The sequence below is a fragment of the Rhizophagus irregularis genome, chromosome 29 (genome assembly GCF_026210795.1).
Source record: "Rhizophagus irregularis chromosome 29, complete sequence".
Lineage (NCBI taxonomy): Eukaryota > Fungi > Glomeromycota > Glomeromycetes > Glomerales > Glomeraceae > Rhizophagus > Rhizophagus irregularis.
The window spans coordinates 2,718,804-2,735,858 of NC_089457.1; the positions used below are offsets into that span (position 1 = coordinate 2,718,804).

The 17,055-nt window shown below is 30.9% G+C and overlaps 9 protein-coding genes across 9 annotated transcripts; 4 read left to right on the forward strand and 5 right to left on the reverse strand.

Moving 5' to 3' along the window:
* Positions 1-193: 193 nt before the first annotated feature.
* Positions 194-1,815, forward strand: OCT59_019936 (Coronin-like protein crn1). The gene is made up of 2 exons (XM_066143858.1): positions 194-557; positions 665-1,815. Exon 2 carries the CDS (start codon positions 1,287-1,289, stop codon positions 1,596-1,598), a length of 312 nt encoding a protein of 103 aa, XP_066005568.1. The 5' UTR covers positions 194-557; positions 665-1,286; the 3' UTR covers positions 1,599-1,815.
* A 359-nt stretch (positions 1,816-2,174) lies between these two features.
* On the reverse strand, positions 2,175-2,969 carry OCT59_019937 (uncharacterized protein; the record flags this gene model as incomplete). The annotated part of the gene is made up of 4 exons (XM_066143860.1): positions 2,175-2,257; positions 2,331-2,480; positions 2,640-2,672; positions 2,879-2,969. 4 exons carry the CDS (start codon positions 2,967-2,969, stop codon positions 2,175-2,177), a joined length of 357 nt encoding a protein of 118 aa, XP_066005569.1.
* Positions 2,970-4,714: 1,745 nt separating this feature from the next.
* Positions 4,715-5,858, forward strand: OCT59_019938 (uncharacterized protein). Its single transcript, XM_066143861.1, has 4 exons — positions 4,715-4,791; positions 4,886-5,041; positions 5,100-5,312; positions 5,377-5,858. Exons 2-4 carry the CDS (start codon positions 4,913-4,915, stop codon positions 5,701-5,703), a joined length of 669 nt encoding a protein of 222 aa, XP_066005570.1. The 5' UTR covers positions 4,715-4,791; positions 4,886-4,912; the 3' UTR covers positions 5,704-5,858.
* Positions 5,859-9,361: 3,503 nt separating this feature from the next.
* OCT59_019939 (uncharacterized protein) lies at positions 9,362-11,161 on the reverse strand. The gene has a single exon (XM_025332042.2). The coding sequence runs from the start codon at positions 11,119-11,121 to the stop codon at positions 9,538-9,540; it is 1,584 nt and encodes a 527-aa protein (XP_025178195.1). The 5' UTR covers positions 11,122-11,161; the 3' UTR covers positions 9,362-9,537.
* Positions 11,162-13,042: 1,881 nt separating this feature from the next.
* On the reverse strand, positions 13,043-13,935 carry OCT59_019940 (uncharacterized protein; the record flags this gene model as incomplete). Its single annotated transcript, XM_066143862.1, has 5 exons — positions 13,043-13,407; positions 13,505-13,541; positions 13,625-13,737; positions 13,826-13,835; positions 13,915-13,935. 5 exons carry the CDS (start codon positions 13,933-13,935, stop codon positions 13,043-13,045), a joined length of 546 nt encoding a protein of 181 aa, XP_066005571.1.
* Positions 13,936-14,061: 126 nt separating this feature from the next.
* On the reverse strand, positions 14,062-14,486 carry OCT59_019941 (uncharacterized protein; the record flags this gene model as incomplete). The annotated part of the gene is made up of 3 exons (XM_066143863.1): positions 14,062-14,183; positions 14,266-14,385; positions 14,459-14,486. The coding sequence occupies 3 exons, from the start codon at positions 14,484-14,486 to the stop codon at positions 14,062-14,064; spliced, it is 270 nt and encodes an 89-aa protein (XP_066005572.1).
* A 22-nt stretch (positions 14,487-14,508) lies between these two features.
* OCT59_019942 (uncharacterized protein) lies at positions 14,509-15,186 on the reverse strand (the record flags this gene model as incomplete). Its single annotated transcript, XM_066143864.1, has 5 exons — positions 14,509-14,516; positions 14,589-14,601; positions 14,662-14,744; positions 14,919-14,953; positions 15,050-15,186. The coding sequence occupies 5 exons, from the start codon at positions 15,184-15,186 to the stop codon at positions 14,509-14,511; spliced, it is 276 nt and encodes a 91-aa protein (XP_066005573.1).
* A 285-nt stretch (positions 15,187-15,471) lies between these two features.
* OCT59_019943 (uncharacterized protein) lies at positions 15,472-16,434 on the forward strand (the record flags this gene model as incomplete). Its single annotated transcript, XM_066143865.1, has 4 exons — positions 15,472-15,496; positions 15,702-15,721; positions 15,799-15,813; positions 16,201-16,434. The coding sequence occupies 4 exons, from the start codon at positions 15,472-15,474 to the stop codon at positions 16,432-16,434; spliced, it is 294 nt and encodes a 97-aa protein (XP_066005574.1).
* A 23-nt stretch (positions 16,435-16,457) lies between these two features.
* Positions 16,458-16,925, forward strand: OCT59_019944 (uncharacterized protein; the record flags this gene model as incomplete). The annotated part of the gene is made up of 1 exon (XM_025326041.2): positions 16,458-16,925. The coding sequence occupies one exon, from the start codon at positions 16,458-16,460 to the stop codon at positions 16,923-16,925; it is 468 nt and encodes a 155-aa protein (XP_025178197.2).
* Between the last annotated feature and the right edge of the window lie 130 nt (positions 16,926-17,055).

Here is a 17,055-nt window from a genome sequence, read left to right on the forward strand (position 1 = left end):
AAGGGATGGGATATGGGATGGGATGGGATAGGGGATTCTCCCATCCCATTTAATATGGGTGGCAAGTATACCCCCTATCGCCAACTTTTTCGCAAATAAAATTTTTTCACACTTATCCTCGTATACAGCTGTTTAGCCAATAACATTTCGCAAAAAACAGTATAAAACCCGAAAATTTCAGTCACGTTACTCTGTCTTGACACTCGCGAACGCTTTCCCTGCCCATATAGATGGAAATACTCTGGTTGGTGACCTCAAGAAGGTTATAAAGGCGGAAAAACAGAATGACTTTGCTGGTGTAGACGCAGACAGGCTCAAGCTATGGAAGGTGGAAATTAGTGTGATCACCTGGACGATCAGTTGAAGAATCTCAAACTCTGACAGTGACGAGCTGTCAGCAATAAACGAAATTGGAGACTACTGGACCGGGAAGCCACCCAAGAAGCATATTCACGTCTTAGTCGAACCACCTGCCTCGACCGCCACTTCGAGCCGCGAACAGGAATTACTTGACCGCATCTCAGTGTTAGAAAAATCGCTCAGCAAGTCTGTTTATGGTATGTATTTTTATCCTCCGGTTCTCCGGCCTGACCTGAGGTTGCTGAAATATTCAGGGCACGAGACTAACCTGTTGTTGCATTATAACGTTCGATATCGTCGTTAGCCCGAAACGAACTAACGAACTAGGAATTTCAAGTGGACAGTGGATATCGATGACGCGACTCTTGATGGCCTCAAAGAATACATACGTGAAATGAGGAAACCGCCGGCACTTGAAAATGATGGAGCAGTTCTAAACTTCATAAGTAGTGGTTAGAGATATTCACCTCGGAACGATCAAGACCTCTGCAAAATGCTCCTATCAAACAACAGCTTCTACTCATTGAGACGCCATCGAAGCCCTTCAACGAATGGACCTTCCCGAAAGTGTGCGAACTCTACGGTCTTAGCGATGATCCGAATCCTAGTACTGACGTGTTCCCTCTTTTTTCGTGTGGTTCTGCTAACCTGAGTAGTGACAAGTCCAAAGCCGTGGTTAAGCATCTAATAGCCGAATTAAAACTGCGACAAGATGTTACTCCTCTCGACAGGGCGTATGAGGCGACGAAGACCATTTATTCTTACTGTTACTTAGCAAGCGCGGTTTCCTTTTACAAAGATAATTTCAAGCTCATACCGGAGAAGCCTGTCGAGGGACGAAATGGGCAAGGAAATCTTGATTATGCAGTAGAATGTCGTTCGACTGGCGGGATCCTTGGTGTGATCTAAGTTAAGAAAGAAATTTTATGAAGGGGTTCGCTCAGGCGTCCGTACAGATGGAGTCAACCTTGACACGTAAACGCAAAGCCGATGAAATCAATAATGGGCAGGATGTGGATAGGGTGTTTGGGATCGTTACCGATGCGTCCGAATGGTACTTTATGGAATGTTTGCTAGATCACGAGGGGAAGCCAACGTTTAAGCTATCGGAACAAGTGACCGTTGTGTACAAAGACGAGAATTTGCAAGATAAGGTGGAAAAGGTCCTCGGTCATATTGTTTGGTTGTTGGAGGAGGCGCAAAAGCCGATGGAAAGTGGTGAGGGCCTCGAGAAATAAAAAGGTCAAAATCATTGAGTAAAATCACGAAGAAGTAAACGTGTGAGTTAGTGTAGATAAACATAGCGTAGCAGGCCAGTCGTTAGAATCATATATCACGGGCAAAGTCCCGAACCATTGTATTTATTTAGCATGTATCACGGGCGCTGACCCGACTTGTATTATTTTTTTTTTTCTTGTATTAATAAAAAAAGCGAGCGTGTTTTATAAAGCATAAATGTATGTCTGCCGGCCCTAGTGGCAGTGTTACGTAATGTTTGATTCGAGCAGGTTCGGAGGTGATTGTCCGATCTCCAACGCTGGAGATGAACACGCATGCCACAATATGTTAACAGTAACACCATTCACTTGCATACAGAATATAACGGTTAAACCATGGCCGTTCGGGCGAACTTTATTATCAAAAAACTGAGTTCCTGAACTCGGTTCACTTTACATTCACGTGACATGCTACGCTGTATTTTTTGAAACCTGGCTAACTACATAATCAATTTTATCCAGCTTAATTTCGCTAAGCTCGAAACAGAATATGATCTTACTCGTTGAATCTTGTCAGAACCTATACGACGAAACAGATCATAACAGATAAATTTTTCGCGCCTGCTCTGTTTTCTTCCAGAGCGTAGTTTTCGTTATCTCCTTCGGGAGCTGATCCCTAACTTCATCAAAATTTCGGAATCTTGCATTTCAGAATGTTGTAATGTATATAAATCATATTGACGGAATTCCTACCAACAATAACGCAACCAAACTCGAATGGTGTACACAGAAAGAAACACTCAACATGCCGTACGTCTTGGACTTGGATACCTGCTGTCAAACAGATTTTTGTTGATGGATCATTCCGAGAATTTCCATCCTTAGCAGAAGCACAACGTGTTACTGTTGTTTTTTTTTAAAAAAAAAAATAGTAACGCGTTTTATTAATTATTTCAATTTATAAAATTACATAATTAATTTTAAAAACACTGAGAGCTTAGAAAAAAATAAAAATTTTCTAATTTCTATAACTAAGTAATCAAAAAATTAATATGTTAATACATCTTAACTGTAAGATCCCGGTTGTTACTAATACTAGATCCGTCCGTTATTTTTCCTATTAATCTATTTAGCGTTACATTTCTAATATTATTTTAAAAATTATTTTTTTAGTTTTTTCTATTATATCATCTGTTTTTTGTATTTTTTTCTTTTGTCTTTTTCTTCTTTATTTATAGCCAGATCATCATCTGATTTCTCTTTTCTTTTCCGTAAGTCTGTCTTTTGTATTCCTTCTTTACGCTCAATTTCGTTAATTTCATCGCATCTTGGTATCCAGATTCTTTGCTTGAATTCTTCGTAAACGAAATTCCATAAATTCTTTATTACCATTTCTTCTTCTTTTTTATTCGTTGATTTATTAAAGTTATCATTATATACACCTCTTAGAATTTCCCATATTCGGCTTTTCCCTCTTAACACTATTGAGGGTTGTTCTGCTATCCTTATAAAATCAAAGTTAAATTTCCTTAAGATTTTGATTTCATCGTATAACTTTCTTTCTTCTAGTTGAGTTTCGTATTTATATATCGATTCTTGCAGAATTTCGTCTATTGATACTGCGTTCACTTCACATCGTCAAATATGTTCCCAGTTTTCAATCTCATTTATATTACATCTTTTGCATATGTCACTTTCTATCTTGTTCGTGTTTCTTTTAAAAAGTGTATCGTAGGATGGTACAGTAACACCTCTCTAAGTGCACCCCCCTTGGGACCATAGTAAAAAAATAGTAGAATGTGCACTTAGAGAGGGTGTGCATTTATAGAGAGTAAAACATTAAGAGCTCTTATAAGTTGGGATCAGATCCACCGTGCACTTAAAGAGAATTTATATAGTGCGAGGGTGCACTTATAGAGGTGTCACTGTAATTCCTTTAATAAATTTTTTATACGATACGATCTATCTCTTGTATCTTTCTGGCTACATTGTCTTTGTGTAAAATTTATATGATCACTGATAAATTCCAAAGTCGATTTCCAGTCGAACTCTTTTCTGAAATTGTACATAAATAGATCGTCTAATTTTTCGCTATTAAGAATTTCGTTTTTCCAAATCGCGTCGGTGACTTTTTTCCTCCATTTTCTGAATCCTCATGTTACTATATGTTTGTTCCTATTTAAATTATATTCGTTTACTAAAAGGGCTTCTTCTACTATCTTGATTCTATAATTTATTGCGATGTAACTTTTTTATCATTCAACATTCCTCTCGCTTTTTTCTTTATCTTTTCCATCGTTTTATATTCTTGATCGTTATAATCTATTATATCTATATTATTATTATTTAATAACATCTCTATAAATAATAATTCTATATAGTAAAGTCATATAAAAGATTGGCTACTTTATCATTTATTCCTAATATTACGTCGCTCTTTTCATTAATAATTAAGAGACCGATAATAATACTTCTTATCAAAATTTTGAATTCATTTTCATTCATACATTCATGTTGAGCTAATAGCATTATCTCATTTTCGAGATTATCTCCTATTTCTCTAATCATCCATATTATGTTATATCTATGTCCTTTTTCCTTCTTTATTTATCTCGCTTTTGGTTTTAACTGCGTCTATTATTAAATAAAATTTATTTCTTCCCCTTTCCATGTTATCTTTCTCGAAAATACTATTTTTTAATAACATAATGAATTCTTCACTTGATTGTATTAAATTATCAATTATCTCGATTTTTTCGTTATATACTTCGTTTCTTCTTTCTTCTTCATTATATTTTATCCATTCATTTTTCTTTATGATATTATTTAATGTTTCATAAGGTTTTGTTTCTCCTTCGTTTCTTTTTTCAATTTTTCTACTAAATTCGCCCTCCAAGTAAATCAAGCATTCATTCGTTCCTTTTTCTTGCTAATATTTTTGGCGCATCCTTCACACTTGATTAAGCACGGCGAATTGTTTAAATCTAAACGTGTTACCGGAATTAAAAGCTCGAATATCAAACACGCTAGAATATCGTTGGGAGCACGTGACACGGTAAAATTTTCAGACCGCAGAAATCACGTGCCATATAAAAAGTTCGCGATCTTGAAACGCTGTCATACTTGCTCGGCGTTTCTCTTGTTTCCTGCACAGCTGCACCTTGGAACAATTTTATCAGAAAATGAGTGTCACAACAGAAGGTTCAGAAGAAATGTTCGTTCAAGTGTAAAATTAACCAAGTATTTAAGTGATGCTTAAGACTGTTTTAAAATAGCAAAGAAGTATGGCTAACGACTACATACAATAGATCTGCACGAAAATTGATGAAATACTAATGCAAAATCAAAATCAAACCATTATAAAAATTACTCTTCCTGAGCTAGATGAAAGTAATGTATATGTACAACAGGCGATATTTGATAAATACGATGCTGAAAAGATTGAGAAGGACTTGTTCATCAAAGTAAGTTTTATTTCAAGATAAATATCATTGATTTGAATCTGACCACTTTTTATATTAGATTGACGGAGGGCATAAAACAGAAATCCAAGCCCATTTGACGTTTTCAGGCAAGGTGCATAATCGAACTTGGTACGTAGCACCAGGTACATCATGCATGATGATGGGAAATAAATATAAGCCAGATGTTGGCATCTGGCTTATTAGGCCAACTCATGCACAATTGCATAAACCATTCGTTAACGCATGTCCTCCGCCTGACGTGTATATTGAGGTAATTTATTAAGTTCTTGTAGAATTGCAAATGGTTTTGCTCATCAGATCCAAATACTTGACAGGTGTTTTATAATCGTGACCCTGATCGTGGATTCGCGCTTGAAAAACTTGCTGTGATTCAGCAAAATAATCTTGGGATAGAGTTTATTGGAATCGCATTGCTCGATGGTCAAGCTCCCTTCCCTCAAAATCCGAATCCCGGAGTAGCATCGGTCCCTTCTACTCCTGTAAATCCTCCAAATGTTAGACCCCCTCGTGCGCCCTATTTTGTTTACTGGAATGGTACCAATTTGGTTTACTATAAAATAGATTGGAACGAACATTTGGTGTTACTATGTGGATGGACAATGGAGCTAAATATTGTACTTGATACGATTTCTATGCCATGATCTCATGAATGAAGTTATTATGGTGTGCATGAATATGATTATGAAGATTTAAAATAATTATATTTTTTTCATAAATGAATAGACAATAGATTATTATACATTGCAAGTTATACAAAATAAAAATTCTATGCATATGCGTGCTTGTAAATTCTGCAGAACGAACGATCCCTATTATTATTATTACCATTTTATAACAGTTTCGACTATAATAAATTTATCATAGAAACTAGGGTGACGTCAGGAATCAAGTTGGCACGACTTTTAATATTTTTTCAGTTAATATGTATTTATTGTGAGTTGTGTATTTATGTTTTTGTTTGTAATAATATAGAATATATTAAAGAAAAAGAATCTGTTTATAGATTTTTTTCGCTTTATTATCAATTATCTCATCCGCTTTTAAGTATCTACATTTTATATTAAATTTGTCAGCAACATTTTCCTTTCCAACAAAATTCATTAGCTTTAAGTTTGATACTTTTAAATAAATCATCATCATCTTGTACTTGTCTTATAACGTAACCAATGAGAAAAACAAATTAAACTAATCATCAAATGATCATTGATTTTAATTTTTAGAAAAAGAATTAATAATTATTTTCTTTGAGTGTTATTTTTTTTACAAAAATAATAAATTAAAAATTACCTCCAAAAATATCATCATGAGGAGGTTCCTCATTGAGAGAAAATTTTTCTGTAAACCTAACTACATCACCAGATGTAAAATCGGAAATCTATTTTGGAACTGATGGATTTTTTGGAAAAAAGGAAATTATTTTTAAATTCATTGTTGTATTATCTTCTTTTCTCATAATACTAATAGTTTAGAGTTCCGAATGGGTCAGGTCAGGTCAGGTTAATTGATAAAACCTGACCTGAAATTTTTTTTCAGGTCAGGTTAGGTCAGGTTATATCAGATTATCTGTTTGACCTGAACTGAACTGAAACCTGAAAATTTTCAGGATTTTTTAAAATATCAAAAAAAAAAATGGTGCAAAACATTTTTTTTTTTGAAATGTTGCGATTCACTTTTTTATATTAAAATCGTATAAAAAGGTGAATCGCAATACCGCAACTAACTTTTTAAATATAAAATCAATATAAAAAGTGAATTCTGATACCGCAATTCACTTTTTATGTATAAAATCAATATCAAAAAGTGAATTCTGATATCGCAACTCACTTTTATTATATAAAATCAATATAAAAAGTGAATTATAATACCATAACTCACTTATATTATATAGATCATAGTTTCAGGTCAACAGGTCATTCAGGTTATACAACCTGAACTGATGCTGAATAGAAATTGCTAAACCTGACCTGATAAATTCAGGTCAACCTGTCAGGTAACCTGAATTTGGTCAACCTGTTCAGAACTCTAGTTTTTTTTATAATAAAATTAATACTTTCTTGTTCAACAAGTGAATGAATTACACAAATTAAATTTATTTATTTTATTTATTTATTTAATTTAATATGAAATAATTTATTTTATTTATTTTTTTATGTTAAGGAATAGATATTTTACTAATACATTTTTCTTAATCAATTTTTTTTTCCTTTTTTTTCTTTTTTTTTTTGAAAAAAAGAGATATTTATTAAATATTTTTTTTATATAAGCATCATTAAATTAAAAATGAATATCTTGTAAAATGTCAATTTTATATCATTTGTCTGAATTTTTTTAACTTTAAATAGGAAAATTAATGATTGATATTTACTGAAATCTTTTTTTATTTTTTTTTTAATTAAAAAAAAAAAGAAAAAAAAAGAAAAAAATAATTTATTTTATTTATTTAGTTGTGATATTATTTATGGTAAAATTTTTTTTTGGATAGCTTTTATAGTATTTTTTTTTTATCATAGTAAATAAATTATTAATAAATAATTATGCTTATCATTTTTACCATTTGTTACATACATGATCATCATTTTTTTTTGAAAGAATTACATTTTTTTTTAATTTTCTTAAAAAAATATATCAGATATATATATTAAATTGCTATCTATAGAGAAGCTAACTGCAGATCTAATACTTAAAGCTTGAAGCTTAAAGTTTATACTTAAGTATATACTTCAAATTTCAAGTTTAATATAAAAATGCTGAAAAAGTTTCATGGTTAGTATGATTAACAAATTTATTAAAATAATGCTATGATTAAAGCTAGACACATTACATAGGCTTTCAGTATTCTTATCTTCAAACTAATGAGAAAATCCATTAATTTACTATGTTCAACTAGCATGTGATTACACAAATCCATTAATATATATAATGCATTTGAAATTTTCCATTTTGTTATTACACTAATTCCCTTCTTATAAATCATATTGATTAACATATATACCTTATAATTCCAATGCAGATAAATATTCCAGATGATTAATCAAGTTATATCTGCATCAAGATTCCTTTTTTTAGTGTTAATTAGATAACAAGTTATCAAATATCTTAATCTTCTTATCAATATTAGTAGTCAACTAAATGCTTGCAGTGTATTTGCTAAAATCATGTAATTTGGGTAAACAATATTTGCTAAAATTTCTGGAAAATAATATTTCTGTCAGTAGGAAATTCAATCTTGATATTTTCTAAGTATATACTAAAATGATAATCAGACTTGTCATTAGTGAAATTTTTTTTTTATATCTTCCATTATAACAATAATACTCTTATCTTCATAATATCTGTTATTATTATACATACGTGCTATACTCTGCTTTCTTTAACTTAAAATCTATCTGCAGAATCAGAGACATAAGTTAATGAAATAGATGTGGTTGTGATATTTACTTTAGCTATAATTTTACTTTATATACAACTAATTTTATATTGTACTTAATATACTAATATTAATGTAAATTTTGATTTATATTAATTTTTATAGTTAATTATTAAATTTAAAAATAAATTATATGAATTTAAGAAATATTTTGGAAAATTTGGAAAAAAAAGTAAATATTATTTTATAAGTCTAAAAGCAAAGAATATTATTATTATGTTTAAATATAAGTTTAATAATATTAGTAATATTTATATTATTAATATTATTATTTTATTTTTTTAAAGTATACATTAGTTGGTATTTTTTGATGTAATTGAATAAATTATATTATATATTCATTAAAACAAAAAAAAATATTATTTCATTGCAATAAATATCACTTAATTTTATTGTAATAAATAATAATATGTAGAACCGAGATGATTGTTAAGAGTATTATATATTCAAAGAAAAAAGCAGGTAACTAGTTGGATAACTTTGACAAAAAACTACCAAGTAATAAGAATACTACACCTAAATTTTGCATTGAGTGATAATGCAAAATAAGTGAAATATATTAAAGTCAGCATATAAGAATACACAATGTTTATTGGATGGGAATCCAAATGAATGGGTCCTCATGCCTGTAAATTCAATAGAATTTAAAGAACCAAACCTAAAATCTTTTAGAGATGAATTGTATCAGCTGACAGCTGACGTGCATCAGGTGATAGTAATGCTGGCCAAACCACTTAAGGCGTTATAATATTGGGCAATATTTGGCAGGCCGGCATCATCTGACGCAATTGACATCTGACGCATAACATAGATACGTTTAGACAATGTTGAATAATAATCAGTCAGGAAAATGAAATACAATCATACTACTATAGTTAAAATTCGTTATCTATATATATTTTTATCAAGTTACAATAAAATTTAATAAATTTAATAAATAAATATTTAACAGTTAATATAATATTATAACTCAAAAACAATGTCCATTTCCATCCCTATTATGTGCAATTGAAATAATGTATATATATATATAATTATATTGTTTTGATTATTCGTAATCACTTCCTCTATAAATGCTATTAAATTCCACCACCTTGATACCTTTTTCTTCAATCATCTTCAATACATTTGATTTCTCATTTCTTAATGTCGCAATTCCCAAAAATTTTAAATTATTATTACTTCTTTCAATATAATTCAAAATTGGTTCAAAATTATTAAATTTAATATCTTGTAAATTAATTGTTGTCAATTTACAATGAACATTATCTAAAAATTGTTTAGTATTATTATAAGAATGAGGACAACGAATTGATACTACTTTAACATTTGTAGGTAAATTTTTGGCTAAATTTTTAAAAATACCATCTAACCTACAATCAGATGAACTAGTAATATTTAAATTTTTAATACTTAAATTACTTAATTTACTAAAATTTTGCAATACTTGTAATGTAACATTTGAACTAATTCTAATATCTAATGTTTCAAGATATGAACAATTTAATAACGCGTCAATAATTAGAATAGTAGGTTTATCAATCATTAATCTACGTAATGATCCACCCAAATATTTGATCATCATAATTTTAACTTCAGATTTTAATTTTGGGGATTGAATTGATAACTCCAAAAGTTCAAAAGATGACGATCTTAATTCTTCACAATTTTCTAATGTTATCTTTTTACAATTACGAAATTTTAAATATTTTAAATTTGATAAACCTTTAAGATTCTCAAAAGAGACTCCCTTGAAATTAATATAAACAAAATCTAATGAGACCAAAGAATCTTTTTTTGAATCTAAAGATAAGAATATATCATATAATAATTTATTTTGAGGAATTGCTGTTCGAAAGGTATGTGTACGAGATTCATCATTTGATATTTTAAATCTCTTAAGATTACGTTGATTTTTAATAATTGAACAAATTTCTTTAATTGGTGGAGAAACTGAATTATATTTATCTATATTAATTTGTAAATATTCAAGATTTAAACAAATATTTGAAAATTTTCTTAAAAATTCCAAGAAAATCTTATTATTTAATTCACCTCCACAAAAATCAAATTGAATCGATTTTAAATTTGATAAATTTTTAATATGATTCTCAATAAATTGTTTACTAAAAATATTTCTAATTAATGAAGTTGAAGAAGTATTCATTTGTTTAATATTCTCACATTGTCTTAATAGCATGTAATGAAATAATGAAACAATATTATCTTTAGTTTCATCATTTAATTCTATTTTTTTAATATCAAGTTTATCAAGCCTATCGAGCCAATTTAAAATTGCTTCTCTTATATCTTTTTGATTAAATACCTTTATATATTCCGGATAATTATAAAATGTTTTACGTACATTTCTAATTGTAATTCTATCGCGGGAAAGTTTTTGTAACCGATCTATTTCTCTTTGATTTAAGAAATTTTTTAATGTTGAAATTATTCTAAAATGATTTTTTTTATGTTTTGGATTTTCAAAAGGATTTGCATAAAGTAATCGAATTATCATTTCACCCCAGGATCGAGTTACAAATAAACAAGTAAATAATGTTGAACGATCATTGTAAAGATGTTTATTAAAAAGTATATAGAAACAATCGTATGTTAATTTTTGCAAACTCATTTTTTTTTTAAAGAATGAATTTTAAGGTTAAGATTTCAATGAAAAAAAAAAGAAATGGTAACGGTCAGCATTTATAAATATACGGTTTCTTCATGACATGGTTATACAATATTCATGTAACTTATGTGTTCCATTATTCTTTTTTTTTTTACAAATTCTTAATAGAATTTTTTATTACACTTTTATACACTACTTTTAGTAATTGGCATTCTTTTTTTAGTCCTTATCTTTGTAAATCTGAAAAGTTTACACAAAAATTATTTGACTTTGTTAAAATTTCCAAATTAGACCTTTTTTTTAAAATATCATTAAGATTTTGTAGATTGATACCACACTTACACACTAGTGTAACGATATGTCTTTCAACATTGTCTTTTTTTATCGAATGAATAAGTCAGAAAACAGGATACATTTAGAAAAACAACAAAAAGCCACATTGTGTTATTGTCTTATTAAGATGGGATGAATGATGAGTGATTAATAATTGGTCGAACGAGTTTCACGAAAGATTAATCGAAACGCGACAGGGGTTATGTTATTTTCTAGAAAGTAAGTTTGGAATTCGAAATTGTGGCTGAAATTTATTAATATTCTATTTTTAGAAGATTTAATCTTTAAAAAAATTCTTTCCTTGGTAAAAAAAAAACAATAATGCAATTAATTTATGGTGCATATTAAAACTAACATACGATCAGTGCATATTATTACTATTCTACGGTGCATACGAACAACTAACGTTCGATCAAGGTATATTGGTCGAACCGAGTTTCACGAAAGATTAATCGAAACACGACAGGGGTTATATTATTTTCTAGAAAGCAGGCTTGGAATTCGAATTGTGGCTAAATTTATTAATATTCGAAAATAAAATCTCTATTTTTAGATTTAATCTTTAAAAAATTTCTTTCCTTGAGAAAGACGTGAAAAAAAACAATAATGCATGGTGCATATTAAAACTAACATACGATCAGTGTATATTATCACTATTCTACGGTGCTTGGCATTCGAATTGTGGCTAAAATTTATTACTTAATATTCGTAATAGAATCTCTATTTTTAGAAGATTCAATCTTTAGAGAATTTCTTCCTTAAGAAAGACGAAAAAAAAAATAATAATGTATTAATTTCCGGTGCATAACAACTTAACATACGATCAGTGTATATTACTATTCTACGAGGTATATTATTTAATTCTAAATAGCAAAATTCGCTCACTTTAAATAATTGCTAAACTTTTATTCAACTCTCGAGAAATTTTATAAAACATTAAGCCTTCTAAATAAATCCAAATTGAGCTTTGCCGCTTCAACAAGAATTTTAAAAGAAATAGCGTAACATAATATTTTTATGAAATTCGGTGAGTAATTATTTCGTTGGGTTACTTTTTTTATTACATTAAATAAACGTTATAAGTAACATTTACATTTTCTTTCAATTTTCTTAAAAGAACTTAATAATTTGATATATAGGAGGGGAGAAGTGAAGAGGGAACAGTAATATCAATAGAAACAGGTTTAGGAGCTTTACCTTATTACAATTACGGTTCCATTTTATGATTCTTATCCTCACTCTATAATGCCAGTGTGTAATTCAATTACGCGATTTATTAATTACTAACTAGTTTCATTTTTTATACCTATAAGTGATAATAGTAACGTTAAAAATGAATTTAATAAAGTTAGTTTTAACACAATCACGAAAAAAAAACCCCCCGCTTACCTTAATGTTACTTTTAATGATACTAATAACCCAAGGCCCCAAGCTAATAATATCACTTTCATTAAAATAATTTAATAAGAATTAGCAAGAATAAGGTAATTTTGTCACTTTTCCATTTGTAAAAAAAAAATTGTAAGCTTTTAAAAGGTTTAATACATAATAAATAAGAGTTTCGAACTTTGGAAAAAATTTTTACAAGGACTCAAAGAGTGATGCCTTGCACCACTAGATCTCTTCCTTTATCAGTTGTTTGCTTTGAATAATCATATTTGTCAAGGAACATTGACTTTGCTGAGTCATAATTCAAAGGCCTGAGCTCCAACATTTCTTGAGTATGCTCTGTGGGTAAAAAATGAACGTCTATAGCAGAAGTTCCCGTACAGATTGGGATGATAAAATATTTTCCATTATACTCATTTTTTATAAAATTACAACGCATGACACTACCAATCTCCCTTAACATTGCTTTAAAGAAATCGCGAGAATCTATCCATGATAGTTTTTGGTATTGCTGAACATCATTAATATAAAGTTGATATTCATCAAGATGGATGATGATAGCCTCAGCTGAACACTGTTGACGTTGAAGTACCTCACAATCACGTCAGAAAGTCGGAAGAGTTTTTTATTGTTTGTTATTAATAAGTCATGTAGATAAGAATACTCAGGCATAGTGTTGGTCTCCGTAAATAGTTGTAAGTCTAAATATAATGGTTGTAAATCAGAATTATCATCTTTTAAGTAACCACAATAGTGTAGTATTTACAGCCAATTTAAAGCTTACGTTTATAATATTACAACCGCTAAGGGTTGTAATTCGCGTTAATTCTCTATGGACATTACTCCTATAAGGTTCGGTGCGTGTAATTGGCGTTAATTTCTCTATGGACATTACTCCTATAAGATTCGGTGCGTATAATTCGCGTTAATTCTCTATGGACATTACTCCTATGAGGTTCGTCAATATATAATAATCGTTACTTACGGCAACCAACCTTACTCAGGCACCCAATCCCGAAGCCACTGCCACACGCGCTCCTATTCGCACACTTGGACTTTCCTTGTCATCAAAACCTCTAATATATTTGCTTCCATTATCTTAGTCAATAAAGACGTAACAGGGATCTTTTAGAGCCTCCACAAACTCAGTATCAGTGTCGCTACTTGTTAACTGAGAGGACAGATACTTTGATTCCCAGCCCATCCGTGTCTTTCCTATTCCTATCCTAATTCTTTAATTGCTTGAGTATGTCTTGAATTATTATAGTTAATATTATATTGGATTTGATTTTGATGCATATTTGTTTCCTCTGAAGATTCCCATACATCATTTAAGCGTTCTACTAAATAATGTAAAATTCCCTCCAGGAATTAAAATAAATCTATGATCTTTGTGGTCAGGACTGTCATGACCCTGGTAGTTACAGCGAGCGACTTTCAACATCGATTTTTTAGCCTGATTACGATCGTAAAACTTGTGAGAAGGAACCTTTACAGCAGGAGGTTGCAATATTGACGAAGCAAGGAGAGAAGTCAAGGTTTTCGCTAAAAAATGGAAAATGAATTTTAAATAAGAACACGATTACTAGTCAACATCACAACAGAATATATTACGTACGTCTTTTTTCTGGTTCCGCTTTCTTCATCTAAGTCCGAGTCTTCATGTCTTCATTTCCCTAATCGAAAAAAAAAAAAATGAGATAACGCGAATTTCTTGTTCGAGAGGTAAACCATTGGGAGACACTTACAAGTGGTGGCGGGCTTTGGCGGTTACACGACAATGTGGACACGCCCCTCCGGAGCGACAAATTTTGGAAATACACGATCAACAGGCGCAGTTGATTTCAACCTTTCTCCGATATCTCCTAATTTTTGTTCAACGCTAGTTTCGTCTTTGTCATTAGCTATTTCCACAATAATTTTCCAATTGCATCTTCGGCAAGCTCTTCAACTTTCCAATCCTGTACGCTTCGTCAACGGCAAATTTGACGCTTCCAATAACAAACACTTTGCTATAGAATTTTTTCTCCAATATTTCCATTCTGCTTTTTATAACCAGTTTTCAGAACTAGTCTGACAATATTTCAATTTTTTTTTTAAAAAAAACAACGGACTTTATATTTTTGAAAATTGATAATTTTAAAAATTTTTATGATTAATATTAAAATTGTCTGTACAAGTAAACTGCAAACGGGACTAGCGACTTCACCTCGCAAATGTTATTGTAAATAGTGGGGATCTCCTTACATAGCCCTTCATAATCCGATCTGCTAGATGCTTATCACTGTTGGCAATTTTTTGCTTGAATGTCTCCACAAATTCATTCCTTTCTCTCCAACTCTTCATCAAAATTTAAGTAAAAGATGTCATCTCCACAAAATGCATCATAATTCATAACCATAAGTATCATTTGCTTGAGATGCCCAAAGGTGAGTCTTTCTTTAGGGATCATTTCGGCATCAGATACGGTATTCTTGGAAAATGTTAATCGGAAAAGGTTCAGGAAGGGGATAAGTTAGAACGACACAATATAACGACATTTCGACGATATGCATGCAAATACGAAAATCGAGAGTTAAAAAACAAGGATCAAAAAAGTAAATTTTCAGTGTAACACAAGTAAAAGAACTTATGGGTACAACGTTAGACCTAGCAGGTAGGGAATTTTCCTCTTGTACCCGGAATGGCGAAAGTCGCGATAGCGAAGAATAGCTTGACATTTTGATTTATCAATCAAAATCAGCATGTCACAATGTCACATGAGAGTGCCGATCAGTTGTCGGCGATCCGGACAAAATAATTTCGGTAGTGACTCAGAGCTTGCAAAGCTAATATCTCAGAACTTTCGAGGACCTTATTAGGCAGGGAACATAAACTTTTGGTGAGTTTTAATATTGCTAATTTATTTCTGACTCCACGTATTCTATGCATAATTGACGACCATTTTATTCTATTCAGAATATTGACGTTGGGGTAAATGAAAACGGATTAGAGTTAATGTTGTGATATTATGTTAGTATAGATAGTAGGATTAGTATAAAAACATTTCATTTTGTAAAACGAAATTACAGCATGTACCTTTTTGCGTGTATTAATAAAACATTTTTTTCTCGGCAAAAGTGATCTGCATCCAAATTGGAACGGACACAATGACTTTTTTATTTTGAATACTTGTATAAAAAGTGTTATCAAAAATGGAATCCGAGATTGACTAACTTAGGCAAGAAAATGCTAGACTTGTGGCCAAGAATTACGAACTTGAGGCAGAGATCGCGAAGCTGAGGCAGATTATTGAGGAGAATGCCAGACGTGAGTAGAAGAACTAGAGCAAAAAAATAAAGAGCTTGAGGCTACCTACAGAACGATAAGGAAACGATTGCAGAGGTGTTACCAGAGATAGTGGTGTTAGATGTTGATCTATCTAATGCCGTAGTAGACCAGCGAAATAATATTGACATCAAGGCATCAAAGGAAAAGGAGATGGATGCTTTCTTGGTTGAAGTAAATAAGAAAGCATTAGTGATAAAATTAAAGAGAAGAGGCGGAAAAAGTAGATTCAGCAAGACGACTGTCAAAGACTCATTTCAGACTTGACTCACTGTGAGGAGGACCTCTCCATGACTAGCACTGAACCTGTAACCCTCCCAGAACAAACATCTGTTGGGATATCGCCTGTGAAATCATCTATGGCGGACAAACAGGTTCCAGCTTCTGAATCATATGAGGACGCAGATACGGAGTGTCAAAAAATTCTTTATAATCAAAAAGTGGATCAAAGATTTGAGACGGGAGCATCCTCTTGCACTAAAGGTAGTGATGGTAAGGTTAATAAGGCGGTTAATATTCAGATTCCTGAACTCTCTTTAGAAGCAATTCTGACAGGATCTAGTGAAGTTACGGCACAAATTATAGTTGATCTACTTAGAGTAACAATGAAGCTTAGATTTTATGCTGGTATTGTTACTATAAAGCATATGAAGAACGAGTCAGGGATGTTAAGTCTAAGAATGGTGTTGATGACAAATCAGCAAGAACATTGGTGTACAGCGAAATCAAACCCCTTCTTCCTGACATTACTGATGTAAACTTGCATAAAATAACTTTCAGAGCTAAAAAAAATCTATATATTGTTTGATGGGATAGAAATAAATAGAATCCAAATAATTAGCTCTAGCGCAAGTGTCATCTCGAATTTGTCTGACAATCAGATCCAGG

What these genes read in the sequence shown, in the direction of transcription:
- OCT59_019936 (XM_066143858.1), top strand. Translation starts at nt 1,287, where the DNA reads ATGAAGGGGTTCGCTCAGGCGTCCGTACAGATGGAGTCAACCTTGACA.
- OCT59_019938 (XM_066143861.1), top strand. Translation starts at nt 4,913, where the DNA reads ATGCAAAATCAAAATCAAACCATTATAAAAATTACTCTTCCTGAGCTA. An exon ending in AGAAGGACTTGTTCATCAAA is followed by an intron (nt 5,042 to 5,099) that starts GTAAGTTTTATT and finishes TTTTTATATTAG; the next exon opens with ATTGACGGAGGGCATAAAAC. An exon ending in CGCCTGACGTGTATATTGAG is followed by an intron (nt 5,313 to 5,376) that starts GTAATTTATTAA and finishes AATACTTGACAG; the next exon opens with GTGTTTTATAATCGTGACCC.
- OCT59_019939 (XM_025332042.2), bottom strand. Translation starts at nt 11,121, where the DNA reads ATGAGTTTGCAAAAATTAACATACGATTGTTTCTATATACTTTTTAAT.